Below are 23,768 nucleotides of genomic sequence, written 5' to 3' on the forward strand. Positions count from 1 at the left end.
CGCAATGTTGAGTGAGAAAAGCAGAACACAAAACTTGATTTCATCTCAGTTATGCTTTAAAAAAGAAATGTATATATAAAAATTTGGAAGGAAACATGAATAATAGTGGTTATTTCTGAGATAAAAGGTTGGGATAATCTTCACTTTCATGTTTTTCAAGTTTTCTACTGGTAAGGAAAACTGGAAACTATTCCTAGAGGAGGTGACCTTTTTTTAATCCTCACCCGAGGATATGTTCATTAATTTGAGAGAGAGAGAGAGAGAGAGAGAGAGAGAGAGAGAGAGAGAGAGAGAGAGAGAGAGAGAACGAACAACATCATTCGGTTGCCTCCTGTATGCATCCTGACGGGATGGAATCCTCAACCTAGGTATGTGTGCTGACCGGGAATGGGACCCACAACCTTTTTGGTGTATGGATGATGCTCCTACCAACTGAGCCACCCAGCTGGGCTAGAAGAGGTGACCTTTGTGCTAAATTTTAAAGGATGATGATTATAGTAGGTAATCTTTATTGATCACCTACTATCCTAAGCATATAATCAAGTGGAGAAGGGTAGGGAAGACGTTCCAGGCAGACAGAACAAATGCAAAAGTAGATGATTGCCTTGGATAAGGAAGTGAAAAGTAGTTGAGCTGGTCTAGGTTGCAGAGTAGGAGCTAGTTTTGGTGGGAAGAAATGAGTTTTTAAAGGTAGGTGGGCAAATTATGAAAGGCGTAGTATGTATACTAAGTCTTTAAAAGTTAAAGAAGGCTTGGCCAGTGTGGCTTTGGTTGAGCGTCAACCTATGAACCAGGAGGTCATGGTTCGATTCCCGGTCAGGGCACATGCCCGGGTTGCAGGCTCTGTCCCCAGTGTGGGGTGTGTGGGAGGCAGCCGATCAGTGATTCTCTTATCATTGATGTTTCTATCTCTCTCTCTCCCTCTCCCTTCCTCTCTGAAATCAATAAAAATACATATTTAAAAAGTAAAAGGAAAGAGGGCCATCCATATTAGGTATTTTAGTAAGATCATACTGGAAGCTATTTGAAGAATAGATTGAAAGGGAATGAGATATAGAGACTAATAAACTATTGACAATAATCCAAGTTAAAAACACTGAGGGCTTGAACTAAGGTAAGTATCAATAAGAATGGAAATATGGGGACAGATTGTAGAGATACTAAGGAAGGCCTTGGTCAGTGTGGTTCAGTTGGTTGGAGCATCGTCACATACACTTAAAGGTGGTGAGTGTGATTTCCATTCAAGGCACATAATCCAGGTTAGTGGTTCAATCCCTGGTTGGGGTGTTGGTGGGAGGCAGCCAATTGTCTCTCTCTCTTTGTCTGTCTCCCTCCCCCTCCCCCTCCCCTCCCCCCTTCCCTTCCTCTGTAAGATCAATTGGGGGGAAAAAAGGAGGTACTGAGGAAGTAGAATTGATATCTTCATAAATGGTTGAAAGTTGGGGGTATGGATAAAAGACAGAAAATTCAAGATGATGCCAAGTACTCAAATTCTGATGGTGAAAACATAAATTGGTACTAACTTTTTAGATGAGTGTAAGTGTTTATTCCTTTATCTAAGCAATTTTACCTCCAGGGAATACTCCACACAAGTTTTCAGAGGCACATGTATAAATATATATATGTTTATAATTGCAACATTGTTCACAATTGCAAAAACGTGGGAGCATTCTGAATATCCAACAATAGGAAATTGGTTGAATAAATTATGGTGCATCTATATGATGGAATACAGGTTAGCTATCAAAATGGTAGATTAACAAATAAGGTATATTTGTATATGCTGATATCAAAATATATCCTGTGTAGTCCTGGCTGGGTTGCTCAGTTGATTGGAGTGTCGTCCCTTACACCAAAAGGTTGCGGGTTTGATTCCTGGTCAGGGCACATACCTAGGTTGTGGGTTCAATCCCTGGTTGGGGTGTGAATAGGAGGCAAATGATTGATGTTTCTCACATGTTTTTTTCTCTCTCCCTCTCAAATCAAACATCCTCGTGTGAGAATAAAAAAATCAAAGTTACTTTACATATATTTTATATCTATATTTTATATAGATATATAGATACATAGATATATAGATATAGTATATGTATTATTGGAAACTAGATTATGCAACAGTATATACAGAAGGGGTTGTAAGTTCAGATACTATAGAGGCCAGACATAAATGAGTGAAATGGGCTCAATATAGAGACTGATGAACACACAACCCACCTAAAGGGATCAGTCACTGTTTAGCTCAATTGTTGCCGTAGAGTAGGATTACTAAAAGAGATGAGGATAGTTTTTTCTTTATACTTTTTTTGTATATAGGTATTTGAATTATTCAAATTGAGCACACAATACTTTTGTAATTAAAAAACAAGTTTCGACTTTTGGAAGGATGGATAAATCAGATGACATCCAGAATTCTGACCTGGGCAACTGGTGGTGCCATAGACTAACATAGAAAATATAGGAGAAGTGGTTTTGGAGAAGAATTGTTTTGTATTGAGGTAGGACATCTGAGTGAATATTTTTAGGAGATAGCTAGCTACATAACAGGTTCAGAGCTCAAAAGAGAAGTTTGTACTGTAAATATGGATATTTTTTCAAATTATCAGCATATGAAAATATAAGTAGATGAGCTCAAATAGGGAATAGGGTGCATTTCTTGAACACCCTGATGCTGTAATAAAATAGGGCTATATGTTTTTCTGGATAGAAAGACCAAAACTTGATCAGATTATCAAAGCTGTATGTGACCCAAAAAAGTTAAGAGCCACTGTTTAGTTAAGATAGAATGTAGGATGAGAATAGAATAAGAAATTCCAACATCTAAGGGGTCAGGTGGAGACTACTAAGGAGTGGCCAGAATGAAAGAAGGAAAACAAGAAGAGAGCAATGTCCTGGAAACCAACAGAAGAGGAAAATGGCTATAAGAAGAGGTCAAGTGCTATAGAGGAGACCAAAGAGAATGGTCATTAGAAGAACTATTTCAGTAAACTGGTGGAATCAGAAGCCAGACTTGGATATGAATGAATAGGAAGTAAGAAAGTGGAAACTGAAATTTGCCTGTGACAGGAAGAAGGAAGACTGTAATCAATATGTTGGACAGAGGGGAACTTTGTATAGGTGAAAGAGAAGGAAAAATGAAATGAGATAAGGTTCCTGTAGAACTGGCAAGATAGACAAAGAGAAAAGTTTCTGCTTCTCATTTTCTCTCTAGAGTAGCAAACAGGGTCTTACGCTAAGAGTGGGTGGAATGGTGGGAGAGAGAATTTGAAGAGAGATGTAGGTTAGGGGTTGAATTATCTGTTGTAGGAAATTTGAAATGGAGCTGACTTGGGGACATTTTAGAAATGTTGAGCAGCCTTTGAGGGTCCAGCTGAAATTGGAGACTTAATTTTTATAGCAACATCAGTTGGCACAGTTGTGTAATTTTCTTTGTCAGTATTCATCAAACCAAGTTAGGGAACTGAGAAAGCAGATGACATCATTGATTCAGGATTGGGATTTTGCTTTCTGGATGTGAGAAAGATCGAGAATTGAAGGTGTTAACAAGAAGGAAAAGTTTGAACTTCTCAAACTTTGTCACCAAAGAACTCTTTGTAGCAGAATATTGCCACTTGCATAGTCTCTAGTTTGGAAGAGTATCCAAAGCAGCTCTACAAAAGCTTGTAATTTCTTTGGTAATTCATGTTTTATCTTGCAAATTAGTATTAGGCTTCTCTGTTTATATTTTGTCCTGTTTCAAATTTGTTAAGCTATTTTATATCCCCCAACCTCCATCTTCAAGTAAAATCGCTGATGAAGGAAAAAATATTACAATGATCTTATATCTTAACTTTGGCATACTACTGCACATTACCTTACTTTTCAAAGCATAGGGGTTATTTAGGGAAGAAACTAAAACAAGGAGAGGCTTGATAGACTGAGAAACCCAAATTAATGGGCCTGTAAGTGTCCTTGAGGTCAGAGAGAGCGAGCAAAAAGGGTAGACAGATACAAGACTGTGATGGGAAAGAAGGATATCGGAATTGAAACATCAGAGGCAAAGCAGTTTGCAGTAAAGACAACATTCTGGATATAGCCAGGGGTATGTTTGCCTGGGAGTAAAAGGTGCAAACCTTTATCATGAAGATTTGTAAGGATTTTGGATAGGTAGTACATATGAACCTTAGAGTAACCCACCATGACTAGAGGGATTTGGAGCCAAAAGGAAGATTATACTAGGTGCAAAAGTCCTTGGTGAATGTGAGTGGATTGGTAGTGAGTAAAGGTGAAGAGCAGAGATCTCAAACTTAAGTGATCTTTAGGGAGGGGCCAGGCAGGTAATATTATAAATGAGTTGAAGTGGGCCGTAGTAACCTGTAACAGTATATATTCCATTTAAAGTGACATGTACTTCAATCTGATTGTTGTCCTAAGGAAATGACTATCCAGTGTTGTTAGCTCTTAATTTTTCAAGTGAAGCTGGAAATCTGAATTTTTTTGTGACTTTTTTTTCATTCCAATGTTTACACATTTGCTAATAGTTTTTAAAAGTTTTTAGCCAGGCCATTGTGGCTCAGTGGTTGAGCGTCAACTCATGAATCAAGAGGTCATTGGTTTGATTCCTGGTCAGGGTACATACCTGGGTTGCCGGCTCCATTCCCAGTAGGGTCATGCAGGAGGCAGCCTATTGATGTTTCTCTCTCATTGATGTTTCTATCTCTCTATCCCTCTCCCTTCCTCTTTCTCTAAAATAAAATAAAAAAAAAAAACATTAAAAAAAATTTTAAACTCTGTGAGCCAAATAAAAACATCTATCTAGAGGCCAAATCTGGCTCCAAGGAAGCTGGTTATCAACCTCTAGCATAGTAGAAAACGATCCTCAAAGTAGAGATATTCTTTTTCTCCAAGGGAAAGTAAATAATGATTTGGTTGCAGCAGTGGAGAGCCTGTAAGGCTGAAATTGCCCTTCCTTAACCAGTGGATAGGGGTATAAGAAACTTCTGACTGAATAGGGCTGTATTAGTGGTGTCATATGATATGAAATGTGACATCTTTTGTACTGAAGGGACATCCATTGTGGAATTGAACGTGCATATGAGATGTTTCTTAATATTAAGTACTATATACAAAATAATATATAAAAATATTTTTTAAATATCTTTTTTTATAAGCTTTTGAAAAATTGACTTCAGAGAGAGGAAGGGAGAGGGACTGGGAGATAGAAACATCAATGGTGAGAGAGAAGCATCTACAGCACGCCCCCTACTGGGGATCGAGCCACAACCTGGGCATGTGCCCTGACCAGAATCGAAACTATAACCTCCTGGTTCATGGATCAACACTCAACCAATGAGCCATACCGGCCGTGCCGCAAAATAATACTTTTGCTTCAAACTTTATTGATTTGGCCAGATATGAGCCTATCTCTGTTTTTAATTAATAGTAACAAAGTCCATGTAGAGTTTATTCCCAATTTTACTGACCAAAATTAGTGGAATTGTATCTCTAGTTAACATTATTTTGACTCTCATATACTTCATGTATAATATTACAGTATTTCCATAGCATACCTTCATTGACTTACCTATATTATCACATATGTAGCCCATGAAGTATATTATATACTAGTGGCCCGGTGCACGAAATTCGTGAACATTAAAAGGGAATTAATTTGCCAAAATCGGTTTGGCTCAGTGGATGGAGCGTCAGCCTGCGGACTGAAAGGTCCCAGGTTTGATTCTGGTCAGGGGCACGTACCTTGGTTGCGGGCACATCCCCAGTAGGAGGTGTGCAGGAGGCAGCTGATCGATGTTTCTCTCTCATCAGTGTTTCTGGCTCTTGATCCTTCTCCCTTCCTCTCTCTAAAAAATCAATAAAATATATTTTTTAAAAGAAGAATTAATTAGAGGAAATATTTTAATATTGCTATTTGCCCTTTGTAATAGAAGTGTCAGAGATGAAAGAAAATTAGTAAAATGTATATGAAAATCTTACTCCTGTCAGAGTCTGGGGCGCGCTGCAGGACCCAGAGTCAGGTCCCCGCCTACCTGTGCGCACCTCGAAATTGCATGAGACCCAGAACCGGCAGGCCCCACCCCCATTGGGCGAGATCCAGACCTGGCCAGCCCCACCCCCATCAAGCCCTGCCAGGCGGGGGGCACAGCCTGAGGTCCCCTGGCCTGGAGCCAGGGCAGGGGGTGCGGCCTGAGGTCCCCCGGCCCAAGCCTGGGAGGGGGGCACAGCCTCCAGTCCCCCGGCCAGGCGCCATGCAGCCTCAGGTCCCTGCTGATAGCTTGTTACAGGAACCCCGCCTCCGCTGTGGGCACAGCCATCTGGTGTTACAGGAACCCCGCCTCCACTGTGGGAGCAGCCATCTTGTGATGGTGTGAGGGTTAATTTGCATATTACCTCTTTATTATATAGGATAGCCAAGATTCCTAGCATTAAGATTAGGGTCCTTAGGCAACAAGTGGAAGATAAGGAACACTACATATAAAACTTTACCTGGAAGTATGCAGTACATATTAGAGGACTCAGTCTAGTACAGTGATGGCGAACCTATGACACGCGTAGCCATTTCTGATGACACGCGGCCACTGAGGCGGCCGCATGCCGAGGATGAAACATTTGGTGCTCCTGAGGATGAAACATTAGCGAAATAATGTTTTTTCCTCAAAGTGACACACTACCAGAGTTATGCTCAGTTTTTTGGCGAAGTTTGACACACCAAGCTCAAAAGGTTGCCCATCACTGGTCTAGTACTTAAGTGGTGGTGGTGGGACTGCACACTATAATAGAGTTCAAGCCCTTATGCTTTCCAGCTACCACATAGGTACTGAATCAATCTCAGAGCTTCTGTTTATGTTCAAACTAGTGACCTGGTGCATGAAATTCGTGCACATTAAAAGGGAATTAACTAAATGAAATATTTTAATACTGCTATTTGCCCTTTGTCTATAATAGAAGTGTCACAGATGAAAGAAAATTAGTAAAATGTATATGAAAATCTTCCTTTCGGAGTCTGGGATGTGCCACGGGAACCAGAGTCAAGTCCCCTCCCACCCACATGTGCCTCGAAATCATGCGAGACCCAGACCTGGCTGGCCCCACCCCCATTGGGCTAGATCCAGGCCTGGCCGGCCCCACCTCCATCAAGCCCTGCTGGGTGGTGGGCGCAGCCTCAGTTTGCCTGGCCTGGCGCTGGGGCTGGGGGGGGTGCAGCCCGTGGTCCCCTGGGCCGGGGCGCATCTTGAGATCCCCTGGCCCGGGCCAGGGGATGCGGCCTGAGGTCCCCCGTCAAGCCCCGCCAGGTTGGGGGTGCAGCCTCAGGTCCCCCGGCCCAGTTCTGGGGCGGGGGGCATGACCTGAGGTCCCCCAGCCTGGTCTGGGGTGGGGGGCCGTGCCTTGAGGTCCCCCGTCAAGCCCCACGGGCGGGGGGTGCAGCAGCAGGTCCCCTGCCCCAGCCCAGCACCACGCAGCCTCAGGTCCCTGCTGATTGTTCGTTAAGGCTCTTTAGGGGAACTCGGCCTCCGCTGTGGGCACAGCCATCTTGTGTTATGGGATCCCTGCCTCTGCTGTGGGCACAGCCATCTTGTGTTATGGAATCCCTGCCTTGGCTGTGGGCGAAGCCATTTTGTTATGGTGTGATGGTCAATTTGCATATCCCCTCTTTATTAGATAGGATAACGTTTCAAAAGAACATTAATAATCAGGGAAACCCAAAACTTGGGATTGAAGCTATTTGTAATAGTTTCAAAAGGCACACAATACTCCATGTGGGTGAAAGGAGATCATACAGGTAAATAAATTCCTTCTGAAAAACACAACCCAAAATTTTTGCCAGTTTTGACAAAGCCATAGGATTAAGTAGGCAGAGAGAGAGAGACCTTACTAATTAAATGTTTGATTGGATTTTAAATGAACTGCATAGTCTGTACCAGTAAGTGTTGCCAAGCTGTTTATGATGCATGAGTAATGCGTCATGCTACGTTACTAGTTGATAGGAATTTTCATTTCCTTTATAATCTTAATGGGACCACCATCATATATTCAGTCCATCATTGACCAAAATGTTATGCAGCACATGACTATATTAGTTTCTAAGTCTATCCTATGTGACTACTCTCTGTCCATTAATAATAAGATTCTTTTTTTCTGTCAATGTCTTTTCTGAGATTGGGGCCAAGATATAAATATTCTTATATAAAGGTTAAGTCCCATATCATTGAAGAGATATGGTCTATATCTTACTCATTTTTGTGTATAATGCCTGGCCCATAGGAGGTACTCAGAATGTTTTATGAATGGGTAAATAAACAGTTTATTAAAGAATATTATAAAGCGCTCAAGGCAGGGATTAAAAACTCAGATGCCTTCAGGATCCAGACATAAATGAGTTAAGCAGACTTGGTAGGGCAGCTGTTACTCAATTCCAGCCAATTGGTGCCTTGTGGTCATGCTGACCCTGTGTTGCCAGATCTTTTCAGTTTTTAAGAGGAATTAGATATTTGTGTTTTTATTTGAAATCTTTCTATTGTTAAATGTTGCAAATTCAGATTAAAAAAAAACTTTTTAAAAATAATTCTTTATTGTTGATAAACTTTATTGAGGTATAATTTACATACAAAAAGTGTATATATAATGGGTGTATAGATCAACCCATTTTCACAAACTGGACAGTTTTTTTTATGGGCCAAACAAAACTGGATTGACCTGTAAGCCACCAGTTTGCAACTTATGACAAAGGCCATATAGGAAACTGTAATTTAGTTAAGAATCACCTTAATAGCCCTAACTCAGGGGTCCTCAAACTTTTTAAACAGGGGGCCAGTTAACTGTCCTTCAGACCGTTGGAGGGCCGGACTATAGTTTAAAAAAAACTATGAACAAATTCCTGTGCACACTGCACATATCTTATTTTGAAGTAAAAAAAAACAAAACGGCAAAAATACCAGCATGTGGCCCGCGGGCCGTAGTTTGAGGACGCCTGCCCTAACTGGTTTGGCTCAGTGGTAGAGCATCGGCCTGCAGACTGAAGGGTCTCAGGTTTGATTCTAGCTAAGGGCATGTACCTTGGTTGTGGGCTGGATCCTCAGTGGGGATCGTGCAGGAGGCAGCTAATTGATGCTTCTCTCTCATTGATGTTTCTAACTTTCTATCCTCCCTTACTTTTTGTAAAAATCAATAAAAAAATATATTTTTTTTAAAAAAGAATCACCTTATAAGGGCAGGGGCGGACTGGGAGGTTAATGGGGGGAAAAAGGGACATATGTAATACTTTCAACAATAAAGGTTTTTTAAAAATCACCTAATAAGTGTCTTAAAGAGACATCAAACAAATGCAATGTGTGGGCCTTATTTGGATTACGATTCAAAGAAATCAAATATAAGTGAACATTTATTAAATTATGGGAAATTTGAATATTGATTGGCTGTTTAAAAAAGTTAAAGAATTGTTCATTATTTTAGATGTAATATAGTTGGATTTTTTAATTGACTTTATTTTTTTCAAGCAGTTTAGAGCAAAACTGAGCTAAAGGTATAGAGAGTTCCTATATGCTACTTCCTATATGCCATATGTCCCAACACATGCACAGCTTCCCCAATTATCAATGTCCTGCATTAGAGTGGTACATTTGTTATGATCGATGAACCTATATTAATACATCTTTACCACCCAAAGCCCATAGTTTACATCTTGGTGGTGTACATTCTATGGGTTTTGACAGCATTATAGTATCATTCATACTTTCTTTGTTGTTAATCCTCACCCAAGGATATTTTTCCATTAATTTTTAGAGAGAGTGAAAGAAGGGAGGGAGTGGGAGAGAAAGAGAGACATACATTGATGTGAGAGAGACACATCGATTGGTTGCCTCCCACCAGTGCCCCAACTGGGACCAGGAATCTATGCTCTAACCACTGTGAAACACCAGCCAGGGCTATACATACCTATTTTTAAAAAGAGTCCTTAAAGATGCATACTTAACAATTTATGGATGTAATGAAATGATACTGGAATTTGCTTTAAAATAATTTGGGAGGAGTGTGAAAGGTCAGGTTTAAATGAAACAAGATTTACCATGTGTTGATAATCATTGAAGCTTAGTAGTGGGTACATGGTAGTTCATTATATTAGAATCTTTTTTTTAATGTCTATGTATATATTTATTGATTTCAGAGTGGAAGGGAGAGAGAGAGAGAGAAACATCAGTGATGAGAGAGAATCATTGATTGGCTGCCTCCTGCACGCCCCACATTGGGGCTCGAGCCTGTCACCAGGGCATGTGCCCTGACCAGGAATCAAACAGTGACCTCCGGTTCATAGGTTGACATAACCATAGAGCCACGCTGGCAAGCAGAATCTTTGTTTTTTAACACGTTTGAAATTTTCTACCTCCAAAAGTAAAGCAAGAGTCCAAGTTAAGGCTGAAGCATGATATTTGGGGTCTAAGACAGTGGTCGGCAAACTCATTAGTCAACAGAGCCAAATATCAACAGTACAACGATTGAAATTTCTTTTGAGAGCCAAATTTTTTAAACTTAAACTATATAGGTAGGTACATTGTTATTAACTTAATTAAGGTACGTGATATTTTTTGGAAGAGCCACACTCAAGGGGCCAAAGAGCCGCATGTGGCTCGCGAGCCGCGGTTTGCCGACCACTGGTCTAAGATAATGGAATACCAATGTTGGTGAAAGAATGTAAATTTCTGGAACTGAAGTCTATAAAGGTAATGGCATTTTCATTTTTCATTTATAGGGCCTGAAAGTCAGTATACTAAGACTGCTCAGGAGATTGTGAATGTCTGTTACCAGACATTGACTGAGGTAGGTGGTAAAGAGGAGGTCCCCTTGGGATTTAGCTTTATGGAATCCCCCTGTTCCCTTGAGTGAGCAGGCTCTCTGCCTATCCTATTTTAAAATGTAACATCATGCTCCCCCACCCTCACCCCATAGCCCTTATTTCCTTCCCTGCTTTATTTTCCTACCTAGAACTAAATGTTTTTTTTAATAAACTATATATAGGGTGTCCCCAAAAAAATATGTACACACACTTGAAATAATTATAAAGGCAGTGTTTATTAAAATACATTTCATTTTAAAAATTGAGCTATCAGCTATTAAAGTGTGTATACATTTTTTGGGACACCCTATAACTATTTAATTGTCATGTGTCCTACCTCTAGAATAGAAGCTCCATGAAGACAAATTTTTGTCTGCTATAGACAGATTATTGCTGTCTATATCATTCATGCACTTGTCCTATCTATCTTTTACTCTCTCTGTCATTCCAAAACATAGGTTACTAAGGGGCCATGTATAAAGACTCCTTTTGTTTACTTTTGTATCCCTAGTGCCTAAAACATATTTTGAATGAATTCATTTATTTTATTTCTCAGTATGATGAGCATTTGACTCAACTTGAGAAGGATATTTGTACAGCTAAAGAAGCAGCTTTGGAAGAAGCAGAACTAGACAGTTTGGACCCAATGACCCCAGGGCCTTATACACCTCAGGTGAGTCTGAGGACTAGGAACCTCTTTTTTTTTACTTTTAATTTATCTTTATTGTTGAAAATATTACAGATGTCCCCTTTTTTCCTCCCCTTGGCCCCCTCCACCCTGCTCCCGCCCCCTCCCCAGGCCTTCACTGCACTATTGTCTGTGGCCATGGGTTATGCATATAAATTTTTTTGTTTAATCTCTTCCCACCTGCACCTCCTTCCCTCTGAAATACGTCAGTCTATTGCATGCTTCAATGTCTCTGGTTCTGTTTTGTTTATCAGTTTATTTTGTTAATTAGATTCTACATATAAGTGAGATCATGTGATACTTATAGGAACCTCCTCTTATAGTTCTATTGGTTTGGGAAATTGGGAGCATGTTAACAGCTGTATTTACTGAGATACCCTTCTTCTCTGTCCTTCCTCTTCATATGCCTTTCGTGTGCTTTCTTGTCTTCTCAAAGGCTAAGGTGAGTGAGGGCCATGGGTCTTGGTGGCCTTACTGAATTCAGAAGAGGCAGGTGTCAGATGAATGAGTGGGGTGGGTCTTTAGTTGTTTAAGCAGTATTAAGGAATACCAGATTCCTGACTACTGTGGCCAGAGGCCTTCCTCTTGAGTCTCTGGAGCTCCCTTACCTATGAATTGGGGCTTTGGCACGTCCCTAGAGTATAAACTTCTCAATTATAAATGTGGGCCACATTGTTCCTATGCCTTATATATGCCTGATTACTCATTCCTTCAAAAGTATCTTAGTGTAGCTCAGATGTCACCCATTTTCCTGGATTGATTCCCACTCTTCGTAAATGAGACAGGTAATATTTATCATCTTAAATTATAAGCCCAAAGACTAGAGAGTAGGATTAATAAGAAATTTTAGTGATTGTGTTCTTACCCTTGAATATAATGAGTATATTTCATCAATACTATACTCTTAGAGAGATGGCATATTTGAAGAATAGAACTTACCCAGAATATAACTTGCTTACTATATTGGATGCACTAAGGTAAAGTGGAAAGTACATGCAGTTTGGCATAAAGTAGGCCTGGGTTTGAATCTTAGCTCTGCTACTTTTTAGCTTTGTGAACTTGGGAAGTTAACTTAATCTCCTAACTCAGTTTCCTTTTCTCTATAATGTACTTTTCCAGATTATTATAAATATGAAATGAATTAATTTTGGCCTGGCACATTAAGTAAACATTCAGTAAATGTTTATTTTCTTATCTTTACAAAAGTTGTCTACAAAGTTTTCAAAGGCCCTTTCAAATTTAACCAAATTTATTTTTTAAATAATTTTATTGATTTCAGAGAGGAAGGGAAAGGGAGAGATAGATAGAAACATCAATGATGACAGAAAATCATTGATTGGCTACCTCCTGCATGCCCCCCACTGGGGACCAAGCCTGTAACCCAGGCATGTGCCCTGACCAGGAATCGAACTGTTGACCTCCTGGTTCATAGGTCGAAGTTCAACCACTGAGCCACGCTGGCTGGGCTAACCAAATATTTTAATGCAAAATTTTCTCAATTCCCATTGAAAAACTTTTTTTCATTCTACTCAGATTTTGCTAATTACTGATAATGCAACCTAAATGATTTCTGTTGGATTATTGCTGTCTATATCATTCATGCACTTGTCCTATCTATCTTTTACTCTCTCTTTCATTCCAAAACATAGGTTACTGAGGGGCCATGTATAAAGACTTCTAAGATATTTCTTCCAGGCCCAGAACAAGAAAAGGCTTTTGAAGTGTGTTGGGCAGATTGGGTCAAGGGGGCTTGGGTGAGTGAGGTTTCCCAGGAGGGCCTTATTTGCTAATAGGCCTACAGCTTCCACAGGTGCTTTCTGGTAAGTTAAAGCCTGGGTTTTAGCCATCCTTCCCCAGGACATTCTAGCCACAAAGTGGCACATGGTTTGCCTAGTGTATGATAGCATGGGCCTAGTTCTTTGGTGAGTCAGAGCCTTAGACATGAAAGTCTTCCTTTCTTCTCTACCCCTCCCACGCTATCTCAAATGGCTAAAGAAAACCTGGCAACTATTCTCCCTCCTGAGCAGTAGCTGTAGTTTGGTGCAATTAGAGGGTCTTCTATGAAGAATAGGGTATAGATAGTTCCTCTTCATTATTCCAGTTCACCCTCTCATCATTGCCTTTACTCATATATACAAATTTTAAAATAATAAGCCCAGTTCATTACCTCAGGAAGATGCACATGAGTGAGTGTCCTTACTCATTACTATTCTCAAACCCAAGTGTTATTAGAGTGTTGCATAAGTTTAACCTGTCATAATACAATTATGGCTGTAGTAATCATACTTTACTTCCAGCTCTAAATGATGATAGTCAATAATTTATTTTCACTCAGCCATTTCTGCCTAGCTTGTATTGCATCATACATTCAGCTTAATGCTTTATTTAAAACTGCTTACTTTTCATTTCTTGATTTTTTCTTCTGTTCCATAATTAGTTTATCTGCTCTGTAATCCTTTAAATTCTGTTTGGCCTACCTTTCTCCAAAACCCTCTTCTCAGTCAGCCTTGCTTGTTAAAAAAAAAACCACCACAAAGTAACATATTGGTTTGTTAAATAAAATTAACATGTTCATTGGGAAAAAATTAGAAAATATAAAGAATAAGTTCCCTAAAATAAAGTTCACTACTCAGAGCTAACCACTGTGCACATTTGGTGTGTTTCTTTCAAATCTGTGATATGTGTGTGTACATGCACTTGTGTGTGTTTATAGACGACAAACATTTTTTTTAAACCCTCACCTGAGGATATTTTTCCATTGATTTTTAGGGAGAGTGGAAGAGAGGGAAAGGCAGAGAGAACATTGATGTGAGAGAAACACATTGATTGGTTGCCTCCTGCACGTGCCCTGACCAGGGCCTGGGCCTCTAAGGAACCCGCAACCGAGGTACGTGCCCTTGACTGGAATGGAACCCAGGACCCTTCGGTCTGCAGGCCGACACTCTATCCACTGAGCCAAACTGGCTAGGGCTATAGACAACTTTAAAAAAATGTTTTTATTGATTTTAGAGAGGAAGGGAGAGGGATAGAGAGATAGAAACATCGTTGAGAGAGAAACATCGATCAGCTGCCTCCTACACACCCCCTATTTGGGGATCCAGCCCATAAGCTGGACATGTGCCCTGACCATGAATTGAACCGGTGACCTCTTGGTTCATGGATGATACTCAACCACTGAGTATCATTATACCTTTATATATAAAAAAACATGACCCAGCCGAAACCGGTTTGGCTCAGTGGATAGAGCGTCGGCCTGCGGACTCAAGGGTCCCAGGTTCGATTCCGGTCAAGGGCATGTACCTTGGTTGCGGTTATATTATACCTTTATATGATATAGGAGCCCCACCAGGCCTATAGACAAACTTTTAAAATAAAATTGGTCAAGATGGTTTTGGCTTTTGTTGTTTTTACTTCACATTATATTACAAATACATTATTTTATTAACTAGTCTTTGAAAAAATGATTTCTTTAATAGCATAATATTTTTACCCTCAGAGAACTCTTCCCTATTTCTCCAGCCTGTTCATTATTGGTCCTTCCTGCCCTATCGTCACTGAATAAGTCTATTTGCTAAATCCTTGTTCTCTTCAGGAGAGGGAAGAAGGTATCTATAATTTATTGAATACCAGGCATTGGGTAAGGAGCTTATACATATCTCTTAAATCTCCCAACAACCATGTTTTACAATTGAGGAAACCAAGATTTAGAGAGATTGAGTAATTTGTTAAAGTTACTCAGCAAGTGATGGAGCCAGGACTCAAACCCAGGGCAGTTTACTTCAGAGTTCATGATTTTTCATACCATTTTGCCTCATAGCATCCTCTGATGAGCTCTTATTGGTATTGAAATTTCTTAATCCCATTTCCTATTAGATATCTCTAAACTAATCAAAATAGCACTGGTATGAAGCCCTGGCCCTAAAAGCAATAAGGCCAGGCTTAGAAGAAACTAGGTTGTTGATCAGAAAGGCTGTGAGGACATAGAATTGTCCCATAACTTTGATACTTTCTGCTTCAGGCATCTAATGAGCATACACATTAGATTGCCTCTTTACTAGAAAGAGTAACATTTGTAAGATTCCCCAAAACCTGTTGATAAAGTTGTTTCAAGCTGTGTTTTCTCAATAAATGGATTGGTCTGCATGACCTTTTTATTCAGTGAGTGCTCTAAAGGGCAGTTCTCTGTAGTTCTTACTCCCTTTCCTAAATAGAAGCTAAGTTATATGATTTGTGCCACAGCCACCTGATTTATATGATACCAACACATCTCTCAGTATGTCTCGAGATGCCTCTGTATTTCAAGATGAGAGCAGTATGTCTGTCCTGGATATTCCCACTACTACTACAGAAAAGCAGGTGATACAGGTAGGATATTCTTTTTCTCTTTGTGAGATTGGTAGTATAGTTCAGTGTGGAGGAGTGGTGGTGGTGATATATGACATGTGTCAAGGATAATTGAGCTCCTTGGCCCTGGGAATGCAGGTTAAGAATGTGCTTTCAAGGTGGGAAGGTAGTAGGTCGCATGATGCTCCAGGGCTGAGGTAGGCTGGTTGAGGAAGACTCTGATATAGATATTGAAGGGTATAATGTTGATGAGGAGGAGGAGGATGGGAAACCTAAGACTCCAGCCCCAGTGAGTATGCTTACGGAAAGCTATGGTTACATTATACCTTTATATGATATAGGAGCCCCACCAGTACAGGGCAGGCCAAATCCCAAGGCAATATCAGAGAGTATCCATAGTGAGTCCCAGTCTGACTTTAATCCTTCAAACTAGATAAGTAAGTCTATCCACCAAAATTACTCTCTACTGTCTGTCCCCAGGGGACAGACAGCACAACTTCAGGGAAGGCACAAGTGTCAAAAGTATATGGTACATCAGAGCAACCTGACAGGTGACTAAAAAGAGCAGCTGTATTCAGAGACAGAGTTCAAAATAATTGCTCTGCTACTCTACTGTATGTATGCTATAATCTAAATTAAAATTATTTATGAAATTAGATTAAATTTTTAAAATTGGCCATTTCTAGTGGTATCAGAAGATACTTCTTTATTTTTATTAATTTTTAAAAATCTTAACCATGAGGATATTTTTTTCATTGAGATTTAGAGAGAGAGTAGAAGGGAGGGAGGAGGGGGAGAGAAAAAAAAATCAACGTGAGAGACACATTAATTGGTTGCCTCCCGCTTGACCGAGGTCGGGCATAGAACCTTCAACTAAGGTATGTGCCCTTGACCAGGAATCAAACCAGAGACCCTTCGGTCCATGGGCCGACACTATCCACTGAGCAAATGGGCCAGAGCAGAAGATCTGAAGCCAGAAATCCTATCAGCTGATCTCAGTCAGGGTTCTACTGGAGAGTGCAAAACCCAAAAGGATTTTTTTCTATCTCAACGAGTTCAACTCAAGCTAAGGAAAGTTTGGATTAGAATGGAAGAGTCTCCTTTTGATGATATAGTAAGAGTAGACCAAGGACCTTCCTGTTCATTGTTTTTTTTACCCTATCTGTGATTTCCAAAGAATGAATGGGGGGAAATGCATATGTCTTGAGCTGTGTTAACAGCCCCCACTAGCTGTGGGATTGGCTAGGATATCAGGGAGGAGCATCCATCCAGGGTGAGAGCCCTCATTAACTCCTCCTACAGGCACGTCCCTCAATGATGTGCTATTTGTGTTCCTTACTCAGATGCGCCAGGGCCGAGGTAGGCTGGGCGAGGAAGACTCTGATGTAGATATTGAAGGGTATGATGATGATGAGGAGGAGGATGGGAAACCTAAGACTCCAGCCCCAGTGAGTATGCTTACAGAAAGCTGATGGTTATATTATACCTTTATATGGTAGGAGCCCAACCAGTAGAGGGCAGGCCAAATCCCAAGGCAATATCAGAGAGTCTCCATAGTGAGTCTCAGTCTGAATTTAATCCTTGGAACCAGCTAAACAAGTCTAGCTACTAAAATTACTTGATTTCTTGTGAGGCAGCTAGGGGGGCTGATGGCGTCTGGTCTCTTACTTGGATGATTAATTGGATTTTGAACCCCCAACTGGTCCTTTTCAGGAAGGTGAAGATGCAGATGGTGATCTTGCAGATGAAGAGGAAGGAACCGTGCAACAGCCTCAAGCCAGTGTCCTGTATGAGGATTTGCTTATGTCTGAAGGAGAAGATGATGAGGAAGATGCTGGGAGTGATGAAGAAGGAGATAATCCTTTCTCTGGTAAGTCTTGCTCCTTTGCTTTTGTAACTGGGTAGCTCACCATAGCACCCTCAGGACTGGATAGGAAGCTCTTGGCCACATATGCTCTTTTAATGAAGTTCTAATAAACCTCAGAGTACAGAGCACTCAGTTGTAGGCTGATCAAACTCATTAGCCTTAGAGGAAGTGAAGAAATAAAACACAGGAGATACAAAAGATGACAGTGCCTAAGTAGCACCTTTTATTTGAATACTTGATAAAAACAGAAAAGAAGTGTTATATGTAGCAATAGGGAAGGAAAATTAAGAAAAAAGATCCCATTTTGAGATGTTTTGTGGGTCAGTGGCAATGGCAAGAGAAAAGTATAGGAGAAGAAGACAGGAGTAAAACAGATAGATTGAACTGAGATGGAAAAGAGAAAAGGTTATTTGGATTCAGTTTCTAAACTACAGATCTTGCCATTGTTGACCCTAGGTGAGGTGAGAAGTCCAGGCAAGATGCCTATATAGATTTGTGGGGTAACTAGTTTTGGAAGACCAAGCCAAAGATGTTAATTCTGTCAAGCTTATCTCAGAATCTCTTTTCACAGCTATCCAACTGAGTGAAAGTGGAAGTGACTCTGATGTGGGATCTGGTGGGATAATACCCAAACAGCCCCGAATGCTTCAGGAGAACACAAGGATGGGCATGGAAAATGAAGAAAGCATGATGTCCTATGAGGGAGACGGTGGGGAGGCTTCTCATGGTTTGGAGGATAGCAACATCAGGTAATCGACAGCAACATGCTACAGGGCTGTGGCATCAGTGCCCAGCTATGATGTCAAAGGGCCCAGCGTCAGATTACTTTCATCTATCAAACATTTCCTGAGCGCCTACAAGGGCCAGGCACTGTGGTAGGCCCTTGGAAATACACAGAGGAGCAAGATTTATCCTGCCCTTGAGGAGCTCACAGTCTAGTGGAAGAGACTGATACAAACAAAATCATTACAAATACATTGTGATAAGTGCTATAACATAATTTAAGTACAAAGTGTCAAGTCACCCGTGAGGAGGAGGTGTCTCACCCTGCTTGGGAGTAATCAGGGAAAGTTTCACAGACAGGGAACATTTGAACTGGGCCTTACAAGATGAATAATAGTCTACTAAGTAGATAAGTCGCAGCAGGTGAGGAGATCCTTAGCATTGCAATATGTTCAAAGGCACAGAAATGTAACAAAGTATGTTCCAGAGTGAAGGGAGGTTGTTGGGAGATGTGGCTCTAAAAGTAGCAACATTTTATATTGCAGGAGACCTTAAATGGCTTGCTAAAACATTTGGATTTGGTGTAATGGGAATCATTTATAGAAAAGGAAGTAACATCAACTTTGTGTGTTAAATAACTCTATGACAATGATAAGGATCTCAACTGGGATCTGTTACAGACAGGGGAGGAAGGGACATATTCAAGAGCTATTTAGAGGGTAGATGGACTGGATTTAGGAGATCAGGTATATAATGAATGGGTATGTCACTGAGATGGGAAAGAGGAAGAACAGGCATAAGGTGGGGTGGGAAAGGAGGAAAAAATTAATTTGTGTTTGGACATGTTGGATTTAAGATACATATTATACATCTAGTCAGAGGTAGCCAGGAAGCCGGTAGAGTCTTAATTTATTCATTTAGCAAATATTTATCACAAGTACAAAAGTCACTATGATGTGATCCCTTCCTCTGTGGAGTTCATGGGGAACCTAAAACAGGTCAACAGATGACTGACATGAAAAGTGCTGTGATAGGCAACCACAGGATTTTTCTGGGACTTGGGGAGAAGTGGGATAGGGAAGCTGGTTAGAGAAGGAAACTGAGCTGAATCAGAAATAAAAAATTTTGAAAGTATGCATCCATTTTGGCCCCAAAATTTAATGTCTAGGAAATGCTACTGGAATAATAAAACACCATCAGGATGTTTGTACAAGGATGTCTATCACAGCATTGTTTCTAATAGTGGGAAAATTAGAGACAGCTTAAATGTCTTAGTGAGTGACTGTTAAATAAATCCTGTCACAGCCATACAGTGGAATACCTTGCATCTATAAAAATGATTCTGTAGATGTATGTTTATAAAGATGTTCATTATAATCATTAGTGAAAACAGATTCCTAAAGAGTATATAGAGTATTTTAATTTTGTAAATAAAAAATGTTTAAACATTTAAGTGAAGTGCATAGAAAAAAAAATTGGAAGATCATATACCAAAAGATTACCTCTGGGTAGTGGAGTTATTGGTGATTTTTTCTTCTTTTTTTCTGGTTGTGTATTCTAATTTTTTTAAAACCAGTGAACGTGAATTATTTATGTGATTTTTAAAAAAAGTAAAATTAAGAATAAACAAACAAACAAAAAATAAAGCACACTCTGGCAGAAGTGTGATTAAATGAAGGAGAGTAAGACTAGAGGCATAAAGACTGATTTCAGTGGTGGTGGCCAGAGATAACAAAGGATTAAGGCAAGGCATGCAGAGTAGGGATGGGAAGAAGGGGATAAAGACAAGATATATTGAAAAGGTAGACTCTTTAGAACTGTTGATTAATTGGAAATGTATATGAGTGAAGCAATAAGTGGTAGATGAAACTATGAGGCTATCAGAGCATTTATGGTCACATAAGCTGGCAGTGTGTTGTTCAGGCATAGGGGAGTTTCTTTCATTCAGGTTCTTATGTATATGCAGTTGGCAAGTTGACGTTTTTGAACAGGATCACTTTTCTCTTAGGGACAAGTAGAACAGTCCAGAACTAGTCATTTTAGTGTCCATGGGAGGTGAGATGGGCTGATCCCTTGGTAGCACCAAGAACGGGACTGGTCAGCTAGAGGATGATGCCCGAGCTTGAGAGATGACATGTTTCTCTTCTCAGTTATGGGAGCTATGAGGAGCCTGATCCCAAGTCGAACACCCAAGACACAAGCTTCAGCAGCATCGGTGGGTATGAGGTATCAGAGGAGGAAGAAGATGAGGAGGAAGAGCAGCGCTCTGGGCCGAGCGTGCTAAGCCAGGTCCAGCTGTCAGAGGACGAGGAGGACAGTGAGGATTTCCACTCCATTGCTGGGGACAGTGACTTGGACTCTGATGAATGAGGCTTCCTTTGGGCCTCCTTGGTCAGCCTTCCCTGTTCTCCAGCCTAGGTGATTCAATTTGTTTATATTTGTACAGTGTCTGATCCTGAAATCACCAGATTAACACCTTAGCCTTTAAAAAATAGTAAGTAAATAATAATGAACTAATTGCCTCTCCTGATCTTCCTGGGGCAATGTCACCCTTTGAATTAAAATCAAGCAACTCCCTTCCCCCTGATAAAAATAGAGCAATCTCCTCCTCCTTCAGTGCCTGCCTTTAACTTCATTTATTTCTCTTTGTATTATTTTTCCCTGGGGAAGGAGGAGAAATTATAAAAGGACTAATAGCTTTATGTCCTCTTGGTATATTAGAAATTTTCCAAGCATGGTATCATTTCAGTTTTCTAGCAGGCTGGAACAGGTGACAGCCCCCCTGCTGGGACAGGGAATTGGGTTCTTTCTGGTGGTCTCTATGCCACACTGAAAACATAAACCTATTGAACAAACTGCCCATTATTTTATTATTTATTTGATTATGCAATGCCTTATTCTTAAATGGGTTTTGAGGCAAATGATTATAAATCTTTGAAACAGCCTGTATGTCAGAAATGATATGTTGCCATGTAAATGTGTTCTGTCCCCCACCCCCACATGAAATGATAGGAAAATGGTAAGTTCCTTGGGGCAAAGACTGTGTCTTCTGTTTCTTTTCATGCTTAGGATATGGTTCTGTGCATAGTAGGTACTCCGTAAATGTTCCTAGAATCATAAAATTCTCAACAGATTTGTTATTAAACATCTGCTTCATCATAAGCACTCTATCAGATCCTTGGGATGCAAAGCTAAATAAGACACATTCCTTTTACCCAAAGAGCTCACCATCAAGTTGGGGGAAGGGGAGTGAAATTCAAAACATGTTAATAAAGCATTACAGTTCTTCGAGAGAAGTGCAAGAGCTAGATATAAAGTATAGGAGGAAATAGAGGAGTGATCATGTCTGAAAAAGTCAGGGAAGTCTTCCTAGAGGTAATTTATAAGCTGATTGTTGAAGAATTAGTAGGAGCTTGCCAGATGGGAAAGTCCAGGCAGAATGTAACATGAAGTGAAAAGGCTGAAGTCTAGAAATGGCAGAGTGTGTTCCTAGTTTGTTTGTTTGTTTGTTTGTACCTGCCTTGTTCCAGAAAGGATTTAAGGTGGTTTAGTTCCAGTCCTTTAATGCTGGATTGGCTAGAGAGGAGACTAAAAGATGGGCAGTAAGCATATTGAGAGCTTTGATTTTGATGCTAATGAATATGAATTTTATAGGAAATGAGGAGCTCTAGTGGAGTGATATAATCAGGTTTGTGTTTTAGAAATTTTCTGTATATTGAATGAAGAAAGAAATTGAAGAATCATGTAACAAGTGTGATCCCATTTTTGTAAAAGACAAAATCGTGTGTATATTTATATGTGTTTATATATATATTTGTGTGTGCAAAGGAAAGGGTCTAAAAGGATATTTGCTAAAACTGTTCACAGTGATAACCTGGAGAATGAGATTGGAGGTGAGGGGGTATATATGGTTGTATGTATGCTGGGTTGGGTACTGTGCTTTTATTTCTGTATTGTTTGAATTTTTTACAAGTATGTATTATTTTTGTAATAAAAATGTTTTTTAAAAAATGAAGCAGTAGTGTGGAGAGTGGTTTGGAGGGGAGCAAATCTAGTTCAAGTAATGAGTAATGGGGCCCAAACTAAGGCTTTGGCATTAAGATGGGAGGATCAGGATGAATTCGAGAGATCTTTAGGGGGTAAAATCAGTAGAACTTGATGACCAATTAGCACTGGGGGTGGAAGAAGACAAGGAATGTAAGGTGGTTTTTAGAATTTTGGTTTGGGAGAGTGAGTAGGTTCAGGGTATTCATACATTCAACATTTATCAACCCACCTATTTTTATCAAGCAATCTGCTAGATGCTGATACAGAAGTAAAATATAGTTTCTAATTGCAGATAACTTATGTCTAGAATAAGAGGTAGATATGTAAATAAGTAATAAAAAGTGATCATTGCGATACATATTTACAAGGTTCTGTGGTGAGGGGAAGTAATTACCAACTGCGTACGGAGTAAGAATGGGAAGTCTTCAAAAGGAGACCTTTGAGATGGATTATGAAGAATAGGAAGGAGGGAAGGGAAGAGGGCATTCCAGACAGAGGGAAGAGTGCTTAGGGGCAAGAAACTACATGGTCTGTTCATGGGACAAGTAGTTTTGGATGTGGAATATAGAGAACATATGTAGCATAGTGATTACAAGGCTCAGGATCAAATCCTCATTTTAGAGAGATTACTCTGGCAGCAGTGTGAAAATGGGTGGACTGGGGAGGAGTGATGCTGGAGGAGAGATAACAGAAACTTAAACTGGCTGAGGCATTGGCAGTAGGGGGAATGAGAAGTATATCTTGGTGACTGATTGGATAATGGAAAGTAAACAGAATCTAAGTTTCTGACTTAGGCGACTAGGTAAATGGTGGTGCCATTCTCTGAGCAGGGTGAGGGTGGAAGGTGGAGAAATAGTTAAGCCTGATTCAATGCATGTAGGTTTAAAGTATCCTATATAATAAAATACCAATATGCAAGTCTACCGAACAGCGGAACGACCTATTGCTATGATGCGCACTGACCACCAGGGGGCAGACCCTAAACACAGGAGCTGCCTCCTGGTGGTCAGTGCGCTCCCACAGGGGGTGCACCACACAGCGAGAAGCCCTGAGCCGGCTCACGGCTGACGAGCACAGCGGCAGTGGCAGGAGCCTCTCCCACCTCTGCTGCAGGCAGGTGTAAGAAGAGGGGTCCGGGACTGCGAGAGCGATGTCTAACTGCCAGCTTAGGCCCGATCCCCGGACATCTCCCCGAGGGCTCCGAGGGCTCCCGGACTGCGAGAGGGTGCAGGCTGGGCTGAGGGACCACTCCCTTCCCCCGAGTACACGAATCTCGT

General features: G+C 40.5%; 1 protein-coding gene across 3 annotated transcripts in view; it reads left to right on the forward strand.

Moving 5' to 3' along the window:
* TAF1 (TATA-box binding protein associated factor 1) overlaps window positions 1-22,463 on the forward strand; it is a 64,057-nt gene extending 41,594 nt beyond the window's left edge. For 2 of the 3 annotated variants that reach the window (XM_079765109.1, XM_079765110.1), the window contains exons 33-38: window positions 10,739-10,806; window positions 11,379-11,495; window positions 15,750-15,875; window positions 17,568-17,724; window positions 18,293-18,470; window positions 20,595-22,462. In XM_079765109.1, coding sequence (XP_079621235.1) covers window positions 10,739-10,806; window positions 11,379-11,495; window positions 15,750-15,875; window positions 17,568-17,724; window positions 18,293-18,470; window positions 20,595-20,814 — 866 coding nt within the window. In that variant the 3' untranslated portion in view covers window positions 20,815-22,462. Of the gene's footprint in view, window positions 1-10,738; window positions 10,807-11,378; window positions 11,496-15,749; window positions 15,876-17,197; window positions 17,303-17,567; window positions 17,725-18,292; window positions 18,471-20,594 lie in introns of all 3 variants that reach the window. The other variant, XM_079765108.1, reaches the window with a different exon arrangement.
* The last annotated feature ends 1,305 nt before the right edge of the window (window positions 22,464-23,768 follow it).

Source organism: Cnephaeus nilssonii, assembly GCF_951640355.1.
Source record: "Cnephaeus nilssonii genome assembly, chromosome: X".
NCBI classification, from domain to species: Eukaryota; Metazoa; Chordata; class Mammalia; order Chiroptera; family Vespertilionidae; genus Cnephaeus; species Cnephaeus nilssonii.